Below are 12,007 nucleotides of genomic sequence, written 5' to 3' on the forward strand. Positions count from 1 at the left end.
ACTAATATCAATGCAAATAATCTCTATGACTCCTCCTCCCATTTCTCATTTGTGAGCACTCGTTTTCATATTCAAGAAGCTTTTTTGTAAAGCTGTTGCATGAAACACAAACACAACATTTCTCTGCAAAATTATGGATTACTGACCTTAGTAAATATTGGATCGTGGAAAATGTCCATAGGTGGACCAATGGAATGCCTTCTCACTTAAGAGCAATGCAAGGCACTGATTTGGGCTAAGCCATCCAGAGCCACTCAAAGCAGGTTTGCCTGGCTTAGGAAACCCCATTTAAAGGTTTGTGTTTCCTTCTGTCGCCTTGGTGTCTTGCTGTACTTATGCCTGGAGAGTTGGTATTTGTCCAGTGTGTGTGTGAGTGTGTGTGTGGGTGTGTGGGTGTGTATATGTTTGTGAGTTATGTCTTTGCATCTTTGCAGCTGAACATCTGAATGTGTATGTATGTGTTTGAGTATGACCACTGGCTGTGAATATGTCTTCCAGTGTGATCTGCCTGTTTATATGAACGTTTAAGTTAGAAACCAGAGTCCATATTTGCATAGACTTTGCATCTAGTTTGTGTTACTTTTTAAACTCAAATTCAAGATGGCATTTTTAAACTAACACAAATGATGAGTTGTGTTGGCATATGAACAAAGCACAGCAATGTAGTGCAACACTCTGACTCGCATTAATTTGCAATAAATGAGTGATTAATGGATGGTGCATGTTCATTCCTGTGCATCCACCCCTGGATTCCGAAGCAAATTTGTATCTATCAAGACTTGTAAACATGAATTTACACCTTCTTGAGGATGGCAAATTTAGATCATTATATTTATGTTTCTTCCTTTCTTCCTCTCTGCATTTGTGCTGCATTCTGCGGCACCCAAAACACAGGAAATTCAATAAAGCAAAATATTTGTGCAGGAATGAAATCCTTTCTGCACAAAAACTATACTACCCACAACTCACTAACCCTTGATCTAGGGTGCAAGGGTGCCTGCCTTGACGCAAGGCTGCAGAAAGGGTGCCTGCCTTGACGCAAGGCTGCAGAAAGGGTGCCTGCCTTGACGCAATGCTGCAGAAAGGGTGCCTGCCTTGACGCAATGCTGCAGAAAGGGTGCCTGCCTTGACGCAAGGCTGCAGAAAGGGTGCCTGCCTTGACGCAAGGCTGCAGAAAGGGTGCCTGCCTTGACGCAAGGCTGCAGAAAGGGTGCAAGCCTTGACGCAATGCTGCAGAAAGGGTGCCTGCCTTGACGCAATGCTGCAGAAAGGGTGCCTGCCTTGACGCAATGCTGCAGAAAGGGTGCCAGCCTTGACGCAATGCTGCAGAAAGGGTGCCTGCCTTGACGCAATGCTGCAGAAAGGGTGCCTGCCTTGACGCAATGCTGCAGAAAGGGTGCCTGCCTTGACGCAATGCTGCAGAAAGGGTGCCTGCCTTGACGCAAGGCTGCAGAAAGGGTGCCTGCCTTGACGCAAGGCTGCAGAAAGGGTGCCTGCCTTGACGCAAGGCTGCAGAAAGGGTGCCTGCCTTGACGCAAGGCTGCAGAAAGGGTGCCTGCCTTGACGCAAGGCTGCAGAAAGGGTGCCTGCCTTGACGCAATGCTGCAGAAAGGGTGCCTGCCTTGACGCAAGGCTGCAGAAAGGGTGCCTGCCTTGACGCAATGCTGCAGAAAGGGTGCCTGCCTTGACGCAAGGCTGCAGAAAGGGTGCCTGCCTTGACGCAAGGCTGCAGAAAGGGTGCCTGCCTTGACGCAAGGCTGCAGAAAGGGTGCCTGCCTTGACGCAAGGCTGCAGAAAGGGTGCCTGCCTTGACGCAAGGCTGCAGAAAGGGTGCCTGCCTTGACGCAATGCTGCAGAAAGGGTGCCTGCCTTGACGCAAGGCTGCAGAAAGGGTGCCTGCCTTGACGCAATGCTGCAGAAAGGGTGCCAGCCTTGACGCAAGGCTGCAGAAAGGGTGCCTGCCTTGACGCAAGGCTGCAGAAAGGGTGCCTGCCTTGACGCAATGCTGCAGAAAGGGTGCCTGCCTTGACGCAAGGCTGCAGAAAGGGTGCCTGCCTTGACGCAATGCTGCAGAAAGGGTGCCTGCCTTGACGCAATGCTGCAGAAAGGGTGCCTGCCTTGACGCAAGGCTGCAGAAAGGGTGCCTGCCTTGACGCAATGCTGCAGAAAGGGTGCCTGCCTTGACGCAATGCTGCAGAAAGGGTGCCTGCCTTGACGCAATGCTGCAGAAAGGGTGCCTGCCTTGACGCAAGGCTGCAGAAAGGGTGCCTGCCTTGACGCAATGCTGCAGAAAGGGTGCCTGCCTTGACGCAAGGCTGCAGAAAGGGTGCCAGCCTTGACGCAATGCTGCAGAAAGGGTGCCTGCCTTGACGCAAGGCTGCAGAAAGGGTGCCAGCACATGAGAGCATTATTGTGCTAGGTATTTTTAGATGTGGCAAGTTAACCTCTTGCCAGTTGCCACAACAACAGCACAACAACCTTTTCTTTCGTTCCATCTGTTGTATAAAATCTTTGTAAATCGGGCCCCGGTGTTTATCCAGGAGTTGTCTGCGACTATAACATAACATAACATAACATACCATAACATAACACGTGTATTTGTAAAGCGCACGTTCACCACTACGGGGATCTTGGCGCTGAATAAAAGATATGAATGTGGGTTATTTCTTTTATGACATTCAATAGGAGCCAGGATCAATAAATACCTAAAACTGGTCCAGCGAAAGGGATAAAAAGCATGCCAATGCCCCTGTTCCTGTCTGCCTCTGCAGCTTGCCTTGCTTGATCCGCTCCCTTAACAGCATCATCTGCATTCTTGACAGCTTCCCTTGCTGCTTCTAGTTCTTTTGTGATAATGGACTCCTGCTCTTGCTGTCCTGAGAGTTGCACGTTAAGACCTTGTTCCTTAGCTTGTAGCACCTTCTGTTCATCATTCAGACGGTTTATCTTCTCTAAGCGCTCTTCCGCATCTCCGCTCAATGCTTTCACTTGTGCCAGGGCCGACTGCTCCGCCTTTGACAGACTTTTGTAGGATGACTCCAGGAGTTCACCGACCTTTTGAATGCCTTGAGGAAGGTCGGTGCTGGCCAGTAAGGTATCAGCAACAGACGACAAGGAATTTAAGCCCTCCACAAAGGGCGGCAGAACAGCCTGCTCATAACTCTCTTGTGTAACAGGAATGACACCCAGAATGTGACCCGGAAGCACTGTACCTTAAAGGGGAGGAGAGAAGAAAAAAGGTTTGAGACCTATTCAGGAGGAGGATGTTGTGTTGTACAATATTTTTAGATAAGGAGGATGTGAAAATACAAAGGTACTAGTCTACAGCTTGACAACATTTTACAACTAACAAAGCTAGGGCTTTTCGGGCTTCAAAACAGTGCTGGAAATGCAGGGCTCCATCTGGATATGGCAGCTATTGCAAAGCAAGATCCAGTACCCCCGGTAAAATGTGTCACCTTTGTCCTGGTTCTGACACCAGGGCACCTTCAGCAGAGCAGAGAGACTTCTGCATTCAGAGCATTAATTTCCATGGGTGTGGAAGGCCTCTGGATTTCAGTTCCATCTAGACCCCACATATATTCCTTAATTAAAAGGTCAGCACCACTCCTTTTGTGTGAGTCTTAGGGCCACATGTACAATGCATTTTAGCACTTGGAAATAGTTGATCAGACTGTTTCTGACCGCAAAATGTTTTTTCATAAGTTCAAAACACAAACACATTACTGAATCGCAATTTGCATTTGCAATTCTGTATTTGGAAGGGGCGTGTTTAAGGCGTCCCTTCCAAATGCTGAATCTGAATGGGATATATGAATATTTTTTAATGAAATTACAGCCGCAAAACATTCCTATTTTATCAATACCTTAAAGGAGGTGGTAACCATTTGCAAATCAGAAAGGGTCCCCAGAGGACCATTTCTCCTTTGAAAACAGTTTTTTTTAATAGGAGCAGGCAGTGGTCCCACAGACCACTGCCAACTCTTAAAATAATGAATCTGCAAAGTTTCATACTTTACTTTTTTTTAAAGCATCCTGTTTTCCTTTATATTTCCCTGTGATGGCTGTGATTGTTAATGGGTCACAAATTGTGACCTACCTCTATGATATACTCAAAAGAGTTTCATGCATAAGGAAAACAAATGTGATTGGAATGTTATCGCAATTAGGAAATCAGTATTCCTAATTTTGATACATCTGGCCATAAGTCTTGGCTGGGAGCTCACTGAAGCCTTAACATCTTTAACCTCTTGATGCCAGGAAGCAAACACAATCAGCTACTCGTTTCACAGGTAGTGAAGAGATAAACTGTGATTTGGGAGCATCTTTTGAGTTTTCAAAGCTTGATGTGAACATTTATGCATGCAGTTTAAAACTGTCAGATAAAACTATGATTGGGGCATATTTTCAATTTTCAAAGCTGTATATGAAAGTTATGGATGATCTATAAGGATGTCAGATAAGCATTTACCATTAAGGGCCCGATTACAATGTCGTTTGGAAACCGTCTCGAACAAATTGGTTCCGGACTAGTTACCAAATGAATCAGGTCCCGTGAATCCGGCTGACCGATTACGATGCCTTCCAACATCATTTGGTTGGACTTGCATTGACTTCAATGGGAGCCTGTGTCCTGAATACGAACACAGGCTCCCCATGAGAAACGGGGTGATTGGGTAAACCTTGTATCCTGTTGCAGGCACCCATGGTGCCTGTCACATTTTGCATGGTTGGGAAGAGGGGTTCCTTGGGTACCCCCACGGGCCACATTCGGAAGCCTTCGGGTAAAAGGCAGCCCACAATGAACCCCCAAAGTCTGATTCCGAAAGGCGTTTTGTATCAGGCAAACCGAATCGGAACCGCTGTCTGAATTGGTTACCGTAATTGCTCGTCTAGAAACCGTGTCCATAGAGCTGTACGAATTGGCTATGATAGACTCGGGCTGTCTGGTTGCCTTTCAGAACCGATTCAGTTTGCTCAAACGGTTTTCATGCATCGTAATCAGTCGTTGGGAAAACTGTACGATTTGGTAGAAAACAAGGGTTCGGAATGGGATTCGACAATATCGAATCCCATCAGGAAACCTTCCTAACAACATCGTAGTCGCCCCCTGAGTCTTTATAACTCTCCAAAGGAGTTCATTTTAGCAACATTGGAATTACAAAATATTGAGAAAAAATTAGAAGTCTCCAAAGTTATGATTTGCTATTTAAATGTAGCTCATAGATGCCAGTCCATAAAAATCAATAACTGGTGGAACTTGTGTCACACAAGGATTTCTGCTACAGAGCCAGTAACCTCCCAAGCTTTCTGCATTAAATGCAAATCTGTGACGTATATACTAAATGATGGTTCTTTCAGCAGGCTCACTTATTGTCTATTCAATTTTGTGATGAGTTAAACTGGTGATTCGACTGCGTACTGATTTCGGCAACAATGGCATTAAGCACCACAGGTATCTTATTCATTTCATTCCACATAACTTGCATGGGACCCAAAGGTCTTTGCAGCAGATGAATTAGTCCCACATGCTATTTAAAAATGCAGCAAGTTTTTGACAATTATATAAGCCTGAGCAGGTTAACTATCGCAATTTTCCTTGTTGCTAATTTCTTTGTGGCACAGTTTTTAAAACATATGTAGAAGTTGCATTCAGATTCATACAGATCTAATTCTGCATCCTAGCCAATGCTAGTCCTTCACCTCTTAATGTGTAAGTTCTCTCAGTACATTCTTTCCATTTCAAAATCAATAAATACCATAACCATTGCATCACTGGAAGTGACATCATATGATCTTTGCCCTGATGAAAACAGTGCTTTCAATCACATGACAAGACATGAGATCTTAATCAGAGTAAAGCAGCTTATAGTTCTACCTACAAGGGCATCTTGTGATCTATCAGCATGACCTTTGAGCACTGCAACCATCCTTCACCTCACAAACACAACTCTTCATCATCACCACACTTTAGCAGTACATCGTTTGGACATTTTTATTTCTTTTTTGCCAGGAGAATGATTTCATCCCTTTAACTGTATCATTATATAGATTCTCAAAAAGTAGGAGGGTAAATGAAATTATTGGTAGGCTGTAGTATCTAGTAACAGCTGTAGACTATGTCCTAATTAAAAAGAAATTCTGAGTATAACCCTAGGAGTCAAAGTGGAAAATTACAGTCCAGCCTCCCCATCTAAATGTAAACTCTCAAATATCAAAATATTGTATAGTACTCAGTTTGTTGTGTAGTGAAGATTACTATCTCCCTATGTACAATGCTAAGTTAGCACAACCGCGTCAGCTGTTAGAAAGCCATCTTGCCGCTGCTGCTGCTTTAGCACGCGACACTGTAGTTGCATGTTATTAATTGAGAAATGCTTACTCGACTTTGCTTCACACGAGAACTGTCTGTTGTTAACATCCTTAACAGTGAGCAGCGACCTTGGTCTGTACATTGTGTAAAGAAACAGTCTGGGTCACTAGACGGTGCATGTTGTTGGGTGCAGGTTGATCGGCCCACTATTTAGTCATAACATGCACGCAGCTGCAGATACCTGAAAGACGAGTGCTTTAATATTACAGAGCAGCATGTTTTAGATTCATTCGGAAGTAGAGCATTCCCAGGAGAGAGCCTAGCTGATCCTGTGATGTGATTCCACTAAGCTGATCTATACGGTATGGGGTTCCCCATTCAAGCCTAGAGACCTTCTATTAGTATTAATAATACTATTAGTTTACTAGCGAAAGGAAGGTGGCTGATTTCCACTGTCATTTTATTATGATTGCTGCTTTTATTTTCTATGGTATTGTAAGAATGCTGATGGTTCTGATCTTAACGATTTGTCTGCTTATGTTAGCCAAAGTACTGCATCTTAGGATACAAGGTTTATAAAATAAACTCTTTAAACTTTACTGTGTCTTTGTTTATTCTGTTGTGGACTGATATGAGAATAATTACGAACAGGTATTTCTGATTCCCACCATTCCTGAGAATATCCTAAGTCGCTTGTTCTGGGTTGTCTATACATTGGGACCACCGAGCTAAACCTCGGATAACGAATGGGACACTGATGCTGGTCGGATAAGGGGTTCTGGGTTCTGAGGTGAGTTTTTGGTATACCACAATTCACTGAGGTCCTGGGTTCCTGCGCATAGTTTCGTGCATAAGCAAAATCCCTGCAACAGTTGACCTGCGCACATTGGGGTGTCTCTCTTTAGTTTAAAATACTCAACCAAAGCCAGTTTTAAAGAATTATGCGCTTAATCCCAATAACATAAAATACATTGAATACAATTGTAGAGTACTCTCCATACGGAGGATTGCAATGCGTTTGTTCTACAAAATCTTAATGTCATCTACCAGTTCATTACAAACTGTTTCAGTCCAAGAAACATTCAGAGAAGCATATTGTCACTTGAACCCAAAATTGTGATATTTGAGAGAAAGAAGTCATTGACTAGGAATACTTGCTTCTTCGTTTTCTGTTTTGGAATTCCTGATTCCGGATTTCCAGTCATACTCATGCCTAACTCTAGTGCTGTATTCATTGTCTGAGACAGGGAGTGGCACCACATGAAGTGGGATTTTGGAATGCTAATTAAAGAGATGGTATCTGCTACACTGTTTGACACACTCTCCTGCCTCATCCTCACTTCATCTAACGTCTTTACAACATTGAAATCCAAGACACACACTGCCTTGGATCTGCTTTTTCCTGACTGGAAGCACACAGTCAGTCAGCCTGGCACTGTACACCTCTGATGCCTGCAAACTCATCTTCAAAGTTCCACAAGGATTCTACCTGAGTCCGACCCTCTCCAACGCATACATGATGCTTTGAGCCAGCTTCATCAATGTCCTTTACTACACTGACAACACCAAACTCATTATCTCTCCCATGGACAAGACTTCCAGTACCCGATCAAGTTCCATGCCTGCATGACTAATATTGCCCACTGGATGAAGACCAACTGACTGAAGCTGAACTCTGCCTAGACCAAAATTGTGATCTTTGGGAAGACTCCACATGGTGGCCAACAGAGCTAAGACTGAATGACATCCATCCCCACCACCAATTACAAGAACCTTAGGATCGTCATCAACATCAAACTCAACATGACTACCCTAGGTAATGCCATCATCGTCTCAATCTCCATATCCTGAAGATGCTGGGGAAAATGTTCAAATGGGTCCCCACCAGCACCCAGAAAACCGTCATGTAAACCCTCATCACCTGAAGGCTGCAGACCATTTAGAAGTCAGTAGGCAGAATCACTCTCACTCTCACAGGACACACTCAAACCACACTACATTTGATGGGTTCCACTGGCACCCCATACCCAGGCAAGCACAATTCAAACTCCTCGTCCACACTTTCACTGCACTAGGTAACACTTGCCTAGCATACCTCAACAATCACAACTACTTTCACTAACTTGTCAGACACCACCACTTGTCCGGACTCCTACTTGCAGACATATCATGTGTATGAAAAACCAGATCCGGTGTTTGAGCCTTCTCCTACATCACTCCTTGAATTCCAAAAGAAGCTGAAAACAGTGCTTTCAAGTATTCCTACTAGGCTCCAGGTGTAGCTAGACTCACACCTGCTCAATGCTAGGATACCCTCCCAGGTGATAGTGTGCTCTAAACATGTGCATAATATAACATAACGTGACAAAACATAACATCACACAACAAAACACAACATAACATACATTACGTAACCTTCTGATTTGGGCTGACAAATGTCTCAACATTTTGAAGAGCTGGAGCAGCGCTATTTTGCCACCTTACACAGTGGTGTTTGCTTATCATTGGAATTTTAAAGTTGTGTGGTCTAAGCGGAAAATAATACATTATTTCTAATCTTTTCTAAACTGAACAAGAGAACATAACAGAAAACACCAGAACAGTGCAATTAACAGAGTACAAGCAATCAAGACATTATCCAACTCAGCAACCACAGTACAGCACAGATCACATTGCAATAATACAGCATACAAACACAGCATCACAACAATAATAGAAAGCATCTCCACATTACCAAATATAAAGGAACTTATTTGTCATACATTACCACCAACAGAAACTTATTTTCATAACATAGTGGTAACTTTTCACCAATCTTTCCAAAGGGCTATGAGGTCATTAGGTTTGTCTAGAATGCAGGGGAGCCAGGAAAAACGAATGCATGTGCATTCACAAAGTCCGTTTATAGGATGTCTGCATACATTGATATATAAGAATGATGTGCTTGTGAGAAGGATCTTCTCTCTTGATGGGCTAGCGCAAGGACCTGGAAGGAGGCCTTACGTTTATAAGAAGTCTTCTTTTTTTGAAGTCAATGTCACTTTGCATCATTTCCCTGTATATTTCTTGCAAAGTAGCTTTGGGTGTTTATTTCAAGACATTTAGCACAAGACTCTAAGCTCTGAGAACCATCAGTCAATACCAAAGAACTAAGGGCCCGATTCACTATGGAATTGACATTCATTGATCACAGTGCAAATTCAGGTCCTTGATTTTCAAAATGTAAAACTGAACTTAGGTACCCACGTACTCAGATTTGAAATGGTGACACTATGGTGGAATTTTACATTTTAAATAATCTACTAATGGTGACATGTGTAGGTGATCAATGACATTGATTTGTATCAAAGTAGGTGAGGGTATTCACAGACAATTGGCAAGGATATTTCCACCCTCAATGTAGTTGACATGAACATCTCTACCATGTATGCATACTGCATGTGCATTTCCACACTGGATTTGGTTGGGAACTTACACCTGATAAATGCTGTATGATGGTGAGGAAGTCATGAAAACCACCTCCAACAATAGTAGGGGCTCAGGGGTACAGATACTGAATTGAAAAGAAAATGCAAACAAAAATTTATCATATGCAAAATAAATGTTGTGTGTTTGAAGTCCCGGGTAGGCTCAGAAAAAAAATTCTTAAGCATGTTGCTTAATTTTGTACACATGATGTACAATTTGCGCATGTGGAAGACTCATCTAAACAGAAAAAAACAAGCTTTTAGCAGTGAAACTAGATTTGCTGGGAATGTTCATTGTGGCAAAATGTTGCCCGGATTTGCTAACATTTTAATTGGGATATCCTAATTTTTTTGATGCAGCCCTGACGCACAGATGTTTTTGGGATGTGCAAAGCCATACAAATGAGATTTGCATGTTTTTGTAGAAAAAAAAGTAATGGAAACCATTGCATTACACCTGCCTTTCATTACCTTGCATTAGGTAGGCCCTACATGGGTGATGCACGGCATTCCTATGTTTTGTGATGCAAACAGATGTATACAAAGACTTGTTAACATGAGTTTGTGCCGAAAGGGTACGCTTAACTGAGAGTTGTATAACAAGTAGAAATATATTTTTTTTACTCCTTGGGACTTCCTTTTTGCATGTGTGCTGCATTCTGCAACACATATAAAATACACAAAGAGACCCCTCATTACAAAACAAGTATTCTGTCTGCAATGCAGGCACCATTGCCCCATGGCACAAGAGTGCTTGCATTTGTGATAGGCAGCCCAAAGTGCACCAGTGCAACAAGAAAGCAGAACTGCGCCATATTTTTGTAGTTGTACCACTGTTGGAACTGGCAGTTTCTGTTTTGCAGAAGCAGTGACCTAGCCAGGCAGAACCTACCACTCCTATCAGGGGTGGGTAATCACACTCACTGTATAACCCACGCTCACCCTCTGGTAGCTTGGCACTGAGCTGTCAGGCTTAGCACAGAGGTAATGTGTAAAGCATTGGCACAGCACTCTCACACAATAAATACACTGAGCGTTACAAAAGAGACTCTACACGTGGTGTATGTAAAGTTTGTATTCAACACACACATTAATTAACACAACATGAATATCATGTATTTCTGGGTATAAATCAAATATGGAAGTATAACTGCCAGTTCTAGACCCAGCGGTGTTAAAATGACATTAGTGCATGCACACTTGGGAAAGATCCTACTTTACCCCTCAGCACCCTTATGAAGTGCAAAACATTGTCAGAACTAGGCCCACCCTGGTACGAATTCCAATTCCAATCCACAAATCTATAGGGGGCATCCCAGATCACAATGATTTCACACAGATAATTACACCACTTTTTAATCAGCAAGATGGGCCGAGGATGCACCGGTAAAAACCAACATCAAACATAGTATTCAATTTGGCAAGAAATCAACATGTAAAGCAAAACTGCCTGGTGATGCACTTCATAACAGGTAGTCCTCACACAGTCACTCCCACACACTCACTCACTCAGCACTGATACGCAGTGCCATGGATATCAGGCAGGTCCATATGGGTCACTCTCACACACATACAATCAATCAATCAATAAATCAATCAGGGGAAGTGGAAGTGCATTACTCACCCAGGAGGGTCTCAAGGTGCTGGGGGGTTAGTAGCTCCGTTCAGTCAAAGAGCCAGGTCTCGAGGGCCTTCCTGAAGGCGTTCAGGGAGGAGGCACATCTGATGTCTATCAGGAGCCCTTTCCAGGTATTGGCCACAATGTGGGAGAAGGCTCTTCCTCCTGTTCTGGCTCTGTGGATGCGCGAGGTTTTGGCGAGGTTGGTGGATCGGAGGTTTCTCTTGGGTATGTGGAAGGAGATCATCTTGTTGAGGTATTGGGGTCAGGCGTTGTGGAGGCATTTGTAGGCGTGGGTGGGTATCTTGAAAGTGACTCTCTTCTCAACGGGGAACCAGTGGAGGTTCCACAGGTGTTGGCTGATATGCTTGTGTCAAGGGATGCCGAGGACGAGTCTGGCTGCGGTGTTCTATATTGTCTGCAGCTTGCAGAGAAGAGACTTGTTTATACCGGCGTAGAGGTCATTTCCATGGTCCAATCTGCTGGTTATGAGTGCATGGGTGACTGTCTCCCTGGATTCAGAGGGATCCATTTGAAGGTCTTGCGGAGGATACGGAGGGTGTTGAAGCAGCTGGAGGCGATGGCGTTGACCTGTCAGTTCATGCAGAC

General features: G+C 43.8%; 2 protein-coding genes across 15 annotated transcripts in view; one reads left to right on the top strand and one right to left on the bottom strand.

Annotated features, from left to right (window-relative positions):
* LOC146863756 (uncharacterized) overlaps nt 1-12,007 on the top strand; it is a 458,228-nt gene that overhangs the window by 112,599 nt on the left and 333,622 nt on the right. The window lies entirely within an intron of this gene.
* Nucleotides 1-12,007, bottom strand: part of LOC146863757 (uncharacterized) — a 240,416-nt gene that overhangs the window by 5,192 nt on the left and 223,217 nt on the right. For all 7 annotated transcript variants that reach the window (XM_085627906.1, XM_085627907.1, XM_085627917.1 and 4 more), the window contains one exon: nt 2,706-3,212. In XM_085627906.1, coding sequence (XP_085484032.1) covers nt 2,706-3,212 — 507 coding nt within the window. The remainder of the gene's footprint in view (nt 1-2,705; nt 3,213-12,007) is intronic.

The sequence above is a fragment of the Triturus cristatus genome, chromosome 2_1, assembly GCF_964204655.1.
Source record: "Triturus cristatus chromosome 2_1, aTriCri1.1, whole genome shotgun sequence".
In the NCBI taxonomy this organism is placed as follows: domain Eukaryota; kingdom Metazoa; phylum Chordata; class Amphibia; order Caudata; family Salamandridae; genus Triturus; species Triturus cristatus.